The following is a 16,964-nucleotide window of genomic DNA, read 5'->3' on the forward strand; positions in this document are numbered from 1 at the left end:
TATTAAATGGTACACAGTTAAATGGTACTTTTTAAAAAATATACTTTAACTATTTCCATCAAACTGGCTAATTGAGGCAGCTGCAAATTGGGCCAAAATGTACTGGTCCAATTAACCCAAATCCACTATTTGTAACACAAAATAATTGGGGGCAGTGTAAGGGGAAAGGCAGTTAACACAATTTGAATTGCTCTTGTAACTTTCTTAGCATCTTTATATTTCTAATCTTAAAGCTTTCTCATCTAAGGAACTAATTTCACTACTAACATCTGGTCTTACCACTAACTGATGTTTACAAGGACAGATTCTTCAGATTCGTTCTTTCCTGACCTGTAAATTTTAAAATGTTACATTACAGTTTAGATAATAAGCCATAATTGAACAACTATTTCTAAAGTGGATAGCAAAACATTAAAATACATTTCAAACAAATAAGCCTGTTTAATAAGTTTCTAATTGCCATATACAAAAAAAAATTGGAAGCAATTGAAAGAACTTATTAAAATGCATAATAATACCAATCTATTTACAATTCTCCAGACTTGTAACTCCAGACTCCAGAGCCTGCCGGCCCCGACGCTAGCAGGCATGAACTTTCAATTGCGGCCCCTGCCATTGATCTCGGCGGCTCCAACACCTCAGGACATATTCAAAACCCGGACTCCAGCAACGACCATGGACACATTCGAAGTGATTACGCAACCACCAACTGCAACTCCAGCCTTGAACTCCGGGCCGGGTCTTTATGTGCTGCTGTTGTGACTCCCGTCTCCCCTTCCCCCACCACCACTCTGCAATCCCATCTCCTTCAGATCCCACTGTCAACTCCTGGGTCCTCAGAGGCTCCATCTTCCTCTCACCCCAACCCTCCCCTCTCCACTGACACCACCAGCCTCCCCCCTCCCCCCTCTGATCCCAGCTCTCATCCGTGCCAGGTCTTTACCATCCCCTCCGACCTTCAACTGTCGGAGGCAGAACGCTCTGTTCTCAGTAAGGGCCTCACGTTTGTCCCCCTTCGCCCACACCTCAGCGAGTTCCGTGTTCGCCACGATGCGGAACTTTTATTCCGCCGTCTCCGTCTCCGAGCCTACTTCTTCGGCAAGGACTCTTCCACCCCCACCGATGACCCCTTCTCTCGTCTTCAACCCTCCTCTTCTTTATGGACACCCCGCTCTGGTCTTCTGCCTGCTCTGGATCTCTTTATTGCCAACTGCCGACGGGACATCAACCGTCTCGACTTCACCGCACCTTGTCCCCATTCCAACCTCACTCCTTCGGAACGCTCTGCTCTCCACTCCCTCCGCACTAATCCTAACATTATTATTAAACCCGCTGATAAAGGGGGTGCTGTTGTAGTCTGGCGTACTGACCTCTACCTTGCCGAGGCACAGCGACAACTCGCGGATACCTCCTCTTATTTACCCCTCGATCGTGACCCCAACTAAGGAGCACCAGGCCATTGTCTCCCACACTATCAACGACTTTATCCGCTCAGGGGATCTCCCATCCACTGCTACCAACCTTATAGTTCCCACACCCCGCACTTCCCGTTTCTACCTCCTACCCAAGATCCACAAACCTGCCTGTCCTGGCCGACCTATTGTCTCAGCTTGCTCCTGCCCCACCGAACTCGTTTCTGCATACCTCGACACTGTTTTATCACCCCTTGTTCAATCCCTTCCGACCTATGTTCGTGACACTTCTCACGCTCTTAAACTTTTCGATGATTTTAAGTTCCCTGGCCCCCACTGCTTTATTTTCACCATGGATGTCCAGTCCTTATATACTTCCATCCCCCATCAGGAAGGTCTCAAAGCTCTACGTCTAGCAGAATTAGTCCTTACTCTTAATAATTTCTCCTTTTGCTCCTCCCATTTCCTCCAAACTAAAGGTGTAGCTATGGGCACCCGTATGGGTCCTAGCTATGCCTGCCCTTTTGTTGGGTTTGTGGAACAATCTATGTTCCGTGCCTATTATGGTATCTGTCCCCCACTTTTCCTTCGCTACATCGACGACTGCATTGGCGCTGCTTCCTGCACGCATGCAGAACTCGTTGACTTTATTAACTTTGCCTCCAACTTTCACCCTGCCCTCAAGTTTACCTGGTCCATTTCCGACACCTCCCTCCCCTTTCTAGATCTTTCTGTCTCTGTCTCTGGAGACAGCTTATCCACTGATGTCTACTATAAGCCTACTGACTCTCACAGCTATCTGGACTATTCCTCTTCTCACCCTGTCTCTTGCAAAAACGCCATCCCCTTCTCGCAATTCCTCCGTCTCCGCCACATCTGCTCTCAGGATGAGGCTTTTCATTCTAGGACGAGGGAGATGTCTTCATTTTTTAAAGAAAGGGGCTTCCCTTCCTCCACTATCAACTCTGCTCTTAAACGCATCTCCCCCATTTCACGTACATCTGCTCTCACTCCATCCTCCCACCACCCCACCAGGAATAGGGTTCCCCTGGTCCTCACCTACCACCCCACCAGCCTCCGGGTCCAACATATTATTCTCCGTAACTTCCGCCACCTCCAACGGGATCCCACCACTAAGCACATCTTTCCCTCCCCCCCTCTCTCTGCATTCCGCAGGGATCGCTCCCTACACAACTCCCTTGTCCATTCGTCCCCCCCATCCCTCCCCACTGATCTCCCTCCTGGCACTTATCCGTGTAAGCGGAACAAGTGCTACACATGCCCTTACACTTCCTCCCTTACCACCATTCAGGGCCCCAAACAGTCCTTCCAGGTGAGGCATCACTTCACCTGTGAGTCGACTGGGGTGATATACTGCGTCCGGTGCTCCCAATGTGGCCTTTTATATATTGGTGAGACCCGACGCAGACTGGGAGACCGCTTTGCTGAACATCTACGCTCTGTCCGCCAGAGAAAGCAGGATCTCCCAGTGGCCACACATTTTAATCCCACATCCCATTCCCATTCTGACATGTCTATCCACGGCCTCCTCTACTGTAAAGATGAAGCCACACTCAGGTTGGAGGAACAACACCTTATATTCCGTCTGGGTAGCCTCCAACCTGATGGCATGAACATTGACTTCTCTAACTTCCGCTAGGCCCCACCTCCCCCTCGTACCCCAGCTGTTACTCATTTTTATGCACACATTCTTTCTCTCACTCTCCTTTTTCTCCCTCTGTCCCTCTGAATATACCTCTTGCCCATCCTCTGGGTCACCGCCCCCCCCCCCGTCTTTCTTCCCGGACCTCCTGTCCCATGATCCTCTCGTATCCCCTTTTGCCTATCACCTGTCCGGCTCTTGGCTCTATCCCTCCCCCTCCTGTCTTCTCCTATCATTTTGCATCTCCCCCTCCCCCTCCAGCTTTCAAATCCCTTACTCACTCTTCCTTCAGTTAGTCCTGACGAAGGGTCTCGGCCTGAAACGTCGACTGCGCCTCTTCCTATAGATGCTGCTTGGCCTGCTGCGTTCACCAGCAACTTTGATGTGTGTTGCTTGAATTTCCAGCATCTGCAGAATTCCTGTTGTTTGTATTTACAATTCTCATTCATTCATGCCACTGTGAATAACCTTCAACTCATTCTCTCTTCAAAAATCAAGATTAGAAGTGGTCAGTATTGTTCAATTACATGAAGCCATTTGGAAGATGGCAACAGCAAATAGGAATATTTGGAAATTATTGGTCAGAGTACAAAACTGTAAGCTTAAAAAGCATGTTTTCAGTAACAGATATACAAGCCCAGAATTTTCTTCTTAAAACGTTGCAGTTTACTGTAAACTCCCAAGCATGCCCACCTTACATTTTCTCAATACTGATGGTGAGCAAATTATTGAAGCAATGTGGCCATTATACTTAACCAGTATTTTGATCATACCAGGTTTTAAGCTGTGAAGCAGGCTCAACCCATTTTAGATATTAAGTGACAGCATGGCTCACAAACAAAATCACACTTGGACACAAGAACAGCATTGTATCTGTAGTGCAATTGCAGAAGCTGCATTTTCATTGGTTTCATGCTGACCTACCAAGTCGCTAAGATTCCAACAAATCGTTAATGTATACAAAATACTTACCCACAACCAACATGCTTGCCATTTCCAAATCACTGTTTCTCATCTCCCCCCCCAACAAAAAAAGAATTGCAGTACTTCATAAACCACTATGCACTGAAACAAAACTAGCACAGAATTAGGAACCTTACAAGATGAACAGTGCAGTTGGAGTCAACAGCTTTAATTAAAAACTGGTGCATTGTTGAAGTCCACCCCACCCAAACAACCTTTTAAAAATTTATTTAGCAATACAGCACGGAATAAGCCCTCCCGTCTCTTCAAGCCACATTGCCCCAGCAACTCTTGACAAACCCAAGTAACAGTAATCACAGGAGAATTTACAATAACCAATTAACCTACCTGGTATGTTTTCGGACTGTGGGAGGAAACCCAAGCACTCCGGGAAAACCCATGCATTTCATGAGGAGATGTACAAACAGCACAGGAATTGAACTCCAAACCGTGAAATGGCCCAAGCTGTTAATAGTGTTACACTAATCTCTGTACTACCATGGTGCTGGATACAAAAATGCCAGGAAGTGCGTCAAAACAGGCTTCAGGACTAATTTGCCCTAGAATACTGGATCTCAGGTCTCTTTATAAAATCAAAACTTAAATACAGTGGATTCTAGTTAATTGGGCCACCAGTTCATCTGGGCAGACACTTACTTGGGACAGCCTTTAAAGAACAAAAACCTAATTGAGAAAATAGACAGGACTCCCCTCATTAATTCAGGATGCTATGCCACTTAAACGGATAGGAGAATGTTGCCAAACAGTTTCTAACTAGCCTCAGGTAGTGGCTGTTAAGAAAACACCATGCATCAAGCAAACAGTTTTTAAAATAGTGTCAGTTATATGTGTTTGTGTTTAAAAAAAAACAGCAATTTTTGTCACTGCCAGTTGGAGAAATAAGCAGCAAGGCAATTCAGTAAGACAACTCATTGCAGTTTCAAGCATTCAGGCAAGGAGATGACAAACAGCTGGAGTGAAAATGAAACTGTTATACTACTTCAGCAAGTTAGAAACTACGAAGAACTTGAAGGTATCGACAATCTTGAATGCACAAGATTGAGGATACAATTGTCAACAGCATTGTATGAAAGCAGCCCATTTACAGTCAAAAGAACGCGACATGGCTAAATTCCACTGTCGATAAGTATTAGGAACTAATACTGTTTTATAGTACTGCAGCAGTATTGGTAATGTTCTAATTTCTTCTGTATTTCATTTAAATATTAATTTGTTACTCAGTTAAACAGAAGTTTCTCATTTTTATACCTTTTTAACTATTTCCATGAAACTTCAGCTAATTGGCCCAATGTGTCCCAATTATCTGGAATCCACTGTATTTGAAAGTTCCATTTACAACTGGAAACATAGAAACATAGAAAATAGGTGCAGGAGTAGGCCATTCGGCCCTTCGAGCCTGCACCGCCATTTATTATGATCATGGCTGATCATCCAACTCAGAACCCCACCCCAGCCTTCTCTCCATACCCCCTGATCCCCGTAGCCACAAGGGCCATATCTAACTCCCTCTTAAATATAGCCAATGAACTGGCCTCAACTGTTTCCTGTGGCAGACAATTCCACAGATTCACCACTCTCTGTGTGAAGTTCCACTTACGGAAGTAAGTGAACTTCCACTTACGGAAATTTTAAACACCTTTAAAGTCTAGTCTCTACGTCTCTACTGTAAATTAGCAAGCACAGCAACAAATTTCTGAACAGTCTAAACTTAAACAGCTCGTAAGATTTTGGCTGAAAGGTGATTGTTGGTCACAACGCAAAGGTTAGGCATAATAGAATCACTAACTGCTTACTGGGGCAGAGAAATGCAGCCTCTGATATCCTACCCAAACAATCTAGATTGTTACTGTTCAGTTCTGATGCTCCAGTTCTTCTTGAGAGGCTTAAGCACAAAACCAAACCCAAAGCTGACACCTCCCTTGATCTCCAATTTGTTTCTGCTGCAAATACAAACTATTAACGTATACTTACACATGATCTTGTGTGTGCTTAAAATGTATTATTTTTCAGTTAGTCAATTGCATCAAAGAAAAAAAATGACTTCCTAGTTTGTTATTGAGCAAGCTACAATCCGCGAATTCAAATGCTGGCAACTCAATTATCAAATTGGCACATGTACAAAGCAACAGTGATTTTGAAATAATCATTGCTTCCATTATTAAGCAAAAATCTGATATACTCTGAAATGGCATTGAAAACCAAGTTAATCAAGCTTATTTGGTTCTCACTCCTGCATAAAGAAATTTTAACAAAAGGCTGTCAATTATGTTCCTTTCTGTATCCAGAGATTTAATACTCATGATGACTTGCACAGCATGACTAAGCAAAAAATCAGAACATCTAATGAGCAAAGGTCAAAACTAAATTGTAACTTTAAATGGAGAACCACTGAAGATGTACAACAGAGCATACTACTTGGCTCGTTCTGTCCATGCAATGGATAAAGAATCTCACCTTCCAGCACTCAGTCAGCACCTCTTGGGTGTGTTCAAAGTACACACCCAAGAACTATTTGGAAATAATATCAATTTTTATCCATTCTATCATTTGACCAACAATCCAGATCCCTCTTTTCTTTTTCTTGCCCTCTCATCTCTCTAATCCTTATGCAATTTACTTTCAAGTTGTATCCCTCCAAGGAAAATGGAGTATACATTAAGGACAAGTCTCTAAAGTTCCAATTTTTCCCTCATAGCTAGCTTTCTAGTCCAGTTGCATTTTCTCTGGACCCTTTACAGAAAATATCTGAATTCAATGCAATACTACAACCAATACAAAACACAAGTTGTGGATTAAATAATATTATATACATTTCTAGGTTCAGACCACCCAAATGCATTATCTCACTAGTCACTTCACTTGTGATGTTTCTGCACAATTGAACAGACATCAGTTCTAGCACTCTAAATCTTTCATCACTGTAATTCCCACAGCCAAGATTAGAATCATCTACAAATTGTACATCACCTACTTTTAGATCAAGAGATATCGCAAAGAACCACTTAGAAGCTCAAAGGAACTTCACTAAAACACCCTTCCAGCCACAAAAAATACCAGTTAGATTACATCAGCATCTTTATTTTAAGTTTGACTTGCCATGGATCAAACATCTACAGATATACTGTTGAAAGTATCCTGCTTGGTTGCATGGTGCAGGAATATCTGAAGCTGCAGCATGTAATGGACACCCCCTCCCCCACCCAGCACATCACCAGGCCAAAGCTGACACCTCCCTTGGTCTTCAATTTACTCTGTCTCTGCTGCAAACACAAGCTAATAAAGTATATACCTTACATTTTAAGCACATACAAGATCATGTATTACTATTTTGCAGTTAGTCAATCTGCATAAAAAGGCTCCCTAGATCATTAACGAACAAGTTATAATTTGGGCATTCAAATGCTGGCAACTTAACTATCAAATTGGCACATGTCCAAAAGAACATAGTCCAAAAGCTCTGAGTGATTTTGAAAGGCAACATCCAAAAACCCTACCACCTGGGTCGTGCTATCTTCTTGCAGCCACCAACATGCAGAAGGTACGGAAGTCTTAACCCCCACACCACCAGGTTCAAGAACAATTACTTCGCTTCAACCACTGGTTCTTGAACTAACCCGCACTACATGTAAGGAACTCTGACACTTTGCACTAAAATTTGACTTTTTGCTCTATGTGTTCTTGCGTATATTTAGCTTTCCTCTTGTGAATGCTACTGACATGATACTATGGGCCCGAGAACTGCGGCAAGACAAGTTTTTCATTGCACTGGAGTATATTTGTGCTTATGCATATGGTAATGACCTCGACTTTCGACTGCCTGAACGAGTATTTCCGACATGGACCTATCGCTCTTTGCTGAATGCCACCGAGCCAATTTCGGATTCAAATAGTTATTCCTTGATTCTGTATTTTTTCCCCCTCCAATTAGTTCGTCGTCTGCTTCTGTCAAAAACTGCTGTTGATAACTCTTAACAAGTTAAAAAAAAACACAAGAGGACGCTAGTAGGAAGACGATCGTTCCTGAGTGGCGCAGCATCACTGGCGCAAGGCAGCTGGCGTCGCTCAGCCAGGCCAACACTGAAGCCCAAGGGACGCACCTTACCCATCGTAGGTGCAGAAAGCGGAACATGAGACATTCTTGAAACCAGTGGCGCGCTGGAAAGCCGCCTCCAGCACCCACTCTCGCCTGCTGCCTGGCTTGCAAGTAGGTCCAGAGCCGCCAACAATATCAAGCAAAGGCCGCATTAAAACACCTACTTGGAGCTCGCCCCAATTCCACGTCGCTCGATTGCAGCGCGATACTTACAGCTTGCTCTAAGTTAACGGTCCCGGTGACCTCACCGCTCCCCTTCAGCACGCAGATGGCTTTCATAACGACCGGTTCAACAGACAGCGAGCTCACTCAGCTTCCCGAGCAGACGAATACTGTACGTGCATGCGTCAATACCGGAAAGGCGCGAGTGCCAGCGCGCCTGCGCATTGAGTAGTTTGTGTGGCGGGGAGCTGGTGGGTTCTTCCTGCTCCCTTACATTTTGAGTATTTCCAGCAACGAAATGAATAATTGTCCACTGGTCCTGCCACTTCTTTTATAAAATACACTTTAACAGAAAGCGCACACAGACGAACCCTGCGGGATTGGACAACATGAACATTCGGGTTCCGATCTCTATACCAAGCTAGACTTCGTCCTATCATGTTGCCATGACTGAGGGCCTCGTTTTTGGATGACTAGATTAGTAGTGGTAGACACTTAACAAGATATTTCATATTACAGTGAGAAAGCAAGTCTCTTAGAAAAGGAAGTAAAAGCCGTGCAAGATACAGTCCGCTTTTTTTTTTGGGGGGGGGACGACAACGGATTGAGCAACACTGGTGGGAGGAAAGAAATGGGCGACATTTCGGGCCATGACTGAGAATGGAGAAGGTGAGACGGCCCGGATAGAGATGAGAGTGACAATCGGTGGACTAAGGATGGAGTAAGATGGCAATGACAGGCAGAGGAGGTGAGCTGGGTGGAGTTGGAAGAGTATGACATGTGAATGTCATACTAAGAGGGAGAAATAAGGTAGAGGGAGGGGAGTGTGTAGTAATATAATGGGTGACAGATGACACATATTCACAATAGGAACTGTTCCACATAGTTCGCACACCCCGCCATTTGAGCATTTAAGAGCCGGTGTCTGACGTAACGACGTACGGCGACTGCTTTTGGTTGCTTTGTAGTGGAAGAGCTGCGGCTTTTGTTCAGCAGATGAATCGATTCTCGCACGTTTTATTCACAAAAAAATACTACATTGCTGACCGCGATGCTCTCGGGCGATTCCAGAATTACTCAACGGCAAGTCGACCAACGCAGTCGCTCTGAGGCTGCCGGAGGTTTGGAAGCAGCATGCTACCGCGTGGGTTGAACAGGCGGAAGCCCAGTTCGCGCTGCGAGAGATCAACGCGGACAATACTAAATGTTGCATTGCTGTAGTTCCAGTGCAGCAAGAGTGGTGAGACTACTAGAAGACCCACCAGCACGTGATAAATATGTCACTCTGAAAACACACTTATTACAGACTTTTGGTCTGTAATACCTGAGCTACATTATAACATATTTATTATTCTGCAACTCACCTATTACAGTCCAAAGTCTGAGGGCGCCAATCATTTGCTCTCCAACAGCCCCCCCACTGTGACTTCTCTTTTAAATAGTTTTATTTTTATTTATTACAAACAAACAAAAAACACAAAAATACGGCACATCCACAAAAACCACAACCATAACAAAATCAAACTAAATATTGAGCAGCAAAAGGGAGAAAAACATAAAGACAAAAGTAAACATAAACAGCAGAGGTGCACCGCACCAAAAAACCTCAGTCCTCACCCCGTGAGAAAGTCCAATACAGGGCCCCATATCCTTTCAAGGATGTCTCCTCTGTCCTCATTATATAGTCTCAGTCCCTCCAAATGTACAGTATTTGCCAGTTCTCTCAGCCACAGATCATACGTAGGCACAGAGTCCATTTGCCACATTTGCAGGATTAACTTCTTAGCAATCACCATTCCAAACAACACAGCCACTTTTTCACATTTAATGGCTGAAGATAGAGAGCTTGTTGCTCCAAGGATGGCTATGACCGGATCTGGTTCCCACCACTTCCCAAAGGCCTCAGAGAAACAGTGAAAACTACTTTTCCAGTATGTATAAAGCTTACAACATGACCAGAATGAATGTGACAAATTACTGTTCACAGATTTACGTCTATTACAAACTGGTGAAACATCAGGGTAGAAACTGTGCAACTTTTCTTTGGAATAATGGAGTCTATGTATTGTTTTAAACTGTATAAGTCTGTGTCTGACGTTGACCGAACAATCATGTATACTCTTTAATCACTCAACCCAGACCTCCTCTGTCCCAATTCATCCACCCATGCCTGTTTAAAACCTGCAGTATTCACCTGAGCTCCATTATGTAGGATCTGATAAAAATAGGATACCACACTATGAGTAACAGGATTAAATATACTTATTGCCTCCAGGGACTCATGTTTGTCTAAAACTTCGAAGTTAGGTATATGTTTCCTAACATAATCTCGAATTTGTAAATATCTAAAAAAAACTAGATGCAGGGATATTGTAAACTGCTTGTAACTGCGCAAATGAGGAAAAGTTTCCACTAATATATAGGTCACCTATATGAAAGATGCCTCCCTGTTTCCAGGTAGAAGAAACAGTATCATTCAGGCCAGGCAAAAAGGAATGATTGTCACAAATCGGAGTGTCTTTGTAAGTTTTTGGGGCCTTAATGTGTAGTTGAATCTGCTTACAAATTCTTATAGTGCTGCCAACTACAAAGCTGTAACTAAAATGTGACTTATTAACTGCAGTGGGGCTATTAAGGAGAGCTGGGAAGGAAGTCTTCTTACAAAGCACTCGCTCTATGAGTAACCATGCTGGGCACCGGTAGAGGGTGAGCCTTTTTTCCACCATGCAAGAATGGATAGGTGGGCAGCCTGGTAATACAATTTAACATTCAGTAGGGAAAAACCACCTGCTTCCTTGGACTTTGAAAACTGTTTTTTAGTAACTCTAATGGCTTTATAATTCCAAATGAAGGGTATAATAATTGAATCCAATTGCTTAAAATATGACAGAAGAATAAAACATGGAATTGACTGGAAAAGATGAAGAAATCGTGGCTGTACAATCATCTTGATTGCGTTAACCCTCCCCACCAAAGAAATTGAAAGGGTTTTCCAAAAGTCAATATTGCGTTTAACCTGCTCAACTTTGTTTCGCCAATTCACTCGCAAAAGGTTATCTGGTTTTTTTGTAATAGTCACACCAAGACAGGAAAAATTATAAGTTATTTTAAAGGGAATGGACTGTAAATACGCTGTATTAACCACTGCAGTGTCTGGCATTAGTTCACTCTTATCCCAATTAATGGAGAAACCTGAGAAACTACCAAAATTATTAATTAGAGTCAGAAGGCGGATATTGATGTTTGTGGGCTGGAGATATATAAAAGGACATCGTCAGCATATAACGAAAGGTGCTGTTTATGTCCACGCATATCAATGGGAGATATCAAAGGGTCCTGTCTGATGCTAACAGCCAGTGGCTCAATGATAACTGCAAACAAAAACGGAGAAAGGGAGCAGCCTTGCCAAGTCCCACGATGAATTGCAAAAGGGGAGGAAATATTCTGATTAGTGATATAGAAGCAGATGGGTGTGAATAAATTATCTCAATCCACTTAATGAAAGGTGGTCCAAATCCAAATTTCTTAAATGCAAACATCATATATGGCCATTCCACTTGGTCAAACGCATGCTGTGCATCTAAGGAAAGGACGACAGCCTCTTCTGCATGTTTTATATATAAAATATTGAAAAGACGATGCAAATTAAAATACATATGTCTACCTGGCATAAAGCCAGTTTGATCTGGATGAATAATAGAACAAATGCATTCTTTTAAGCTATTGGCCAGGACTTTCCCAAGAATTTTGGTTTCAATGGGCAGTAGCAAAATGGGGTGATATGATGAAACCACCTCGGCATCACGGCCTGGTTTTGGAATCAGAGAAACATTAACTTTACATAAAGTGGGTGGCAATCTGGAAGCTATCCAAGAGTGATTCAACATTCGTAAGAGCAGAGGTGACAATTTTGGACCAAATACTTTGAAAGATTCCATGCTAAAACCATCCAGACCTGCTGCCTTATTATCAGGGAGGGAAGAGATGACCTTCTTGATCTCATCTAGGCTTATATCAGCATCAAGTGTATTTACTGAATCTGTTGACAGTGTGAGCAGATTCAGATTATCAAAAAATGCTTCCATAGCTTCAACGTCCGGACCACCTTGTGATTGGTAAACATTAGCATAGAACTCCGCAAAACACTTATTAATTTTTTCTGGGTCCGTCAATAAAAAGCCATCTTTCGCCTTTACACGATGTATGGCCCTGGAAGCCTGCATCTGTCTTAACTGAGAGGCTAATAACTTATGGGGCCTTTCACCAAGCTCAAAATACCTCTGTCTGACTTGTGACAGTAGTTTTGAAACACTCTTGGACATTATAGAATTATACTCGTACCGTAAGGCAGCAATCTTATTAAGTAATTCTGCTTCCTGGTTTATTTTGTAAGAAGCTTCCAGATTTGCCAACTGATCATCTATTTCAGTTAACCTTTCCTTGAATCTTCCTCTTTCCGCTGTTTCATATGCTATTATGCGACCTCTAATAACCGCCTTCATGGCCTCCCAAAGAGTGGAATCATCAACACCGCCCACATCATTGGTGCTTAAGTATAGATCTATCTTATCTGAAGGATAAGAGCAAAAATCCTTATTCTTTAGCAAAGCATTATTTAAACGCCAACTATATTCACCTCTTTTGTATAAGGGAGACAGGAGTATGATCCGATATAAGTATATTATGGTAAGTGCAACCGACTACTGATGAGACCAATTTCAAATCTAACAAAAAATAATTAATCCTAGAGTAGGATTTATGTACTGCAGAGAAATATGAAAAATCCTTCTTCGTGGGATTAAGAAGCCCCCAAATATCCACTATGTTATACAATAGCATGAGATTATTAAGTGTTACACTATTTTTAAGTGAACAAACTTGGGGATGGAGTTTAAGATGCAATTAAAGTCTCCACCTACAATTATGTTAGAGTCAGACAGATTAGGCATGGCCTTAAAGAGGTTCTGAAAAAAAATTGGATCATCAAAGTTGGGCCAGCACACATTCACTAGTGTCAATGGTATAGAATTTAATATTCCACTTACTATTACATATCTGCCCCTCAGGTCAGCGATAGTTTGTGTGTGAATAAACAGTATGGTTTTTTTTATTAGGATTGCAACACCTCTAGGTTTAGTACTAAAATTCGACTGGTAGACCTGAGATGCCCAGGAGGGACAAAGCACTTTCGCTGCTGTTTTCTTAATGTGCGTTTCTTGGAGAAAACAAATATCAGCTTTGAGTGTACGAAGATGTGCATACACTTTCCCTCTCTTCAGTGGACTATTCATTCCCTGTACATTCCAGCTGACAAGTTTAGTCTCACCAATGCTGTGCATATGCGAATTAGATGTCATATCTGCTGCTTAACAAAAAAAATATGCTGTATGGTCGTGGCATAACACAAACTGTAACTCGAACAAATAGATGTGCTGTAACAACCCCTTGAGAAACACAAAAAACCCTCCCAAAAATAAAAATGCACCAGGAGTAGTACTTCCATACCCCTAACCTAGAGTCAAAGCTATATCCAAGAGCCAACACATGGCCTGGAATAGCGAGATAACTACCCATTACTCACTAAGCACGGGAGAAGCACCTCTTCACAAATACACTATGAAATATAAAAATAAACAATAAACAATAAATAGTAATGTGGTCCTCACCCACATCTGAGTGTGAGCTTATTTTTCAGTTCCTCATGCGCTGAACATAACAAACAGTCTCCAGATGAAGCCGCTATCGATCAACGACGAATCCAGTAACCCAGCATTAATCCGTTTTTAGGTTGATACGGTGTCCGAATGCCAATCTTTAACTTCTCGGCTCAGGAACTCCTCCTCTACGGCTGCAACGTTGAATGTGCGGGTGCTATTGTTAACTGTAACCACAAACCTCGCCGGATACCGGAATCCACACCTAATTTTCCTGGCTTTGCATTTCTCCTTAATGTGCTGAAAATCCTGACATTTCCTCATGGCAGCCGAGGTTAAATCCGGGTAAATGAACACTGGACACCCGTCATATATCAGCGGAGCTCTCTCCCTGGACACCCGTAGTGCCAGCTCTTTAACCTGGTAGTGGTGTAGCCTCGCAATAATAGCTCTTGGCCTACCATTTTTAGCAGGTGCTAGGCTCCGGTGGGCATGGTCCACTTCAATCGGCTAGTGGAAATGTTCTTCCCCCAGCAACTTCGGAAGCAACGTGGCTACAAATTCCGTCGACTTATTGTTTTCGGCTTTCTCCTGAACCCCGATAATGCGAATGTTTTGACGGCGAGACCGAGCTTCAAGGTCATCCACCTTAGCCTGTAGCAGTGTGTTTTGGGATTTTAGGCTATCAGGCCGCCTCTCCAAGTCTTTGATTTGCCTCTCATATGATTCGGCGGTATCCTCCATTGAAGAAACACGCTTACTGACTTCGGTTAGAGCCGCTGTTAGGTTCATGATTGACTTATTATGCTCTGCATGTCTCCCATCTACCAAACTGTACAGCTTGTTTACCACCACAAGGGCTTCTTCAATGGTAGTTGGGACTGGGGCCCTAGCAGCATTGGCTTTAGCTTCTGGGCCCAGTAGCTTCGTAGACCCCTCGCCAGAATCTTCTTCTCCTGCGCCCTTTTCTTGTTTCTTCCCCTTACCTGGCTTTGTCATTTCGTTCAGCCCATTACAGCTCACTTCAGTCCCTTAAAAAATAAGAATTAACTGCTATTTGGGTGAGGAAAAAGGTGAAGGTAGGTGCAGCTCCTGGTACACACGTCTACTCCTTACCAAGGCCCCTGACTTTTTTTTAACCAATCCTGATGAAGGGTCTCAGCTTGAAACATCGACTGTTCACTGATTACCATAGATCCTGCTGAATTCCTCCAGCATTTTGTGTGAGTTGCTCTCCTTGCCCAGCCTTCAGAACAAATGGACCACATGCTATCTCTCCTGGGTAATCACCATCTTTGTTTTATTTTAAAGTTCAAAGTAAACTTTATTATCAAAGTACATTTATGTAACAATATACAACTCTGAGATTCATTTCCTGCAGGCATGCTCAGAAGGTGGATGGAATAGTAACTATAACATGATCAATGAAAGATCAACCAGAGTGCAGAAGACAACAAACTGTGCAAATGCAAATATAAATAAACAGCAATAAATAACAAGAACATGAGATACAGAGTCCTTAAGGTGAGATCATTGGTTGCGGGAACACCTCAATGGATAGGGAGTGAGTGTGGTTGTCCCCCGATGGTTGAGGAGTAGTAACTGTTCTTGAACTTGATGGTGCGATCCCTGAGGCTCCTGTACCTTCTTCCTGATGGCAGCAGTGAGAAAAAAGCATAGCGTGCTTGGTGAGGATCTCTGATGATGGATGCTGCTTTCCTATGACAGTGTTTCATGCTCAACAAATGGGAGGGCTGTACCCGTGATGTACTGGGCCGACTCCACTGCCCTTTGTAGGATTTTCTGTTCAAAGGCATTGGTATTTTCATGCCAGTCAATACACTTCCATTACCCATTTATAGAAGCCGAATCTCTACAGACTCCTAGGGAAGTACAGGCACTGCCATGCTTTCTTCGCAATTGCACTTACGTGCCTGGTCCAGGACAGATCCTCTGAAATAGTGACACCCAGGAATTTAAAATTGCTAACCCTCTCCACCTCTGATCCTCCAATGAGGACTGCCTCATGAACCTCTGGTTTCCCTCTCCTGAAATCTACCATCAGTTCCTTGGTCTTGCTGACATTGAGTGAGATGTTATTGTTATGGCACAATTCAGCCAGATTTTCAACCTCCTTCCTATATGCTGATTCATCACGAGCTTTGATTTGGCCTTCAACAGTGGTGTCATCAGCAAACCTGAATATGACATTGGAGCTATGCTTAGCCACATGGTCATAGGTGTAAAGAGAGCAGAGCAGGGGCCTAAGCACACAGCCCTGTGGTGCACCTGTGTTGACAGAGATCGTGAGGGAGATGTTGCCAATCTGGACTAAATGGGGATTACAAGTGAGGAAATCCAGGATCCAATTGTGCAAGGAGTTATTGAGGCCAAGGTCGTGGAGTTTATTGATTAGTTTTTAGGGGATGATGGTATTGAATAAAGGGCATTGTTGATAAAGGGCAATCTGATATTTGCATCTTTGCTGTCCAGATGTTCCAGAGTTGAGTGAAGAGCCAGTGAGATGGCATCTGCTGTGGGCCTTTTGCTCTGGTAGGCAAATTGGAGTGGATCCAAGTTGCCTCTCAGGCAGGAACTGTTAAGTTTCATCACCAGCCTCTCAAAACACTTTATCACTGGATGTCAGTGCATCTGAGCGATAGTCATTAAAGCAGGTTACCACACTCTTATTGGGCACTGGTATAATTGAAGCCTGCTTGAAACTATGGGTACCATACACTGCCAAGGTGAGAGGTTGAAGTCAGTGAACACACCAGCCTGTTGGTCAGCATAGGTCTTTAGTACGTGGCCAGTACCCCATCCGATCGAGATGCTTTCCATGAAGGCAGTCTGCACATTAGCTTCAGGTACTGAGATCAAAGAGTCATGGGAGGTGTGGGGGTTTGCAAAGGTTCCACAATGTTCTGATGGTCAAAGTGAGCACAGAAGGCACTGAGCTCATCTGGAAGCGAAGCTCTGCTGTCTCGCATGTCGGT

The 16,964-nt window shown here is 43.3% G+C and overlaps 1 protein-coding gene across 1 annotated transcript in view; it reads right to left on the reverse strand.

Annotated features, from left to right (window-relative positions):
• The window catches only part of sod1 (superoxide dismutase 1, soluble), a 36,246-nt gene extending 27,724 nt beyond the window's left edge, over nt 1–8,522 (reverse strand). Inside the window, exon 1 of the mRNA XM_063050931.1 lies at nt 8,366–8,522. Within this exon, the coding sequence (XP_062907001.1) occupies nt 8,366–8,431 (66 nt within the window). The 5' untranslated portion in view covers nt 8,432–8,522. The remainder of the gene's footprint in view (nt 1–8,365) is intronic.
• Between the last annotated feature and the right edge of the window lie 8,442 nt (nt 8,523–16,964).

The sequence above is a fragment of the Mobula hypostoma genome, chromosome 6 (assembly GCF_963921235.1).
Source record: "Mobula hypostoma chromosome 6, sMobHyp1.1, whole genome shotgun sequence".
In the NCBI taxonomy this organism is placed as follows: domain Eukaryota; kingdom Metazoa; phylum Chordata; class Chondrichthyes; order Myliobatiformes; family Myliobatidae; genus Mobula; species Mobula hypostoma.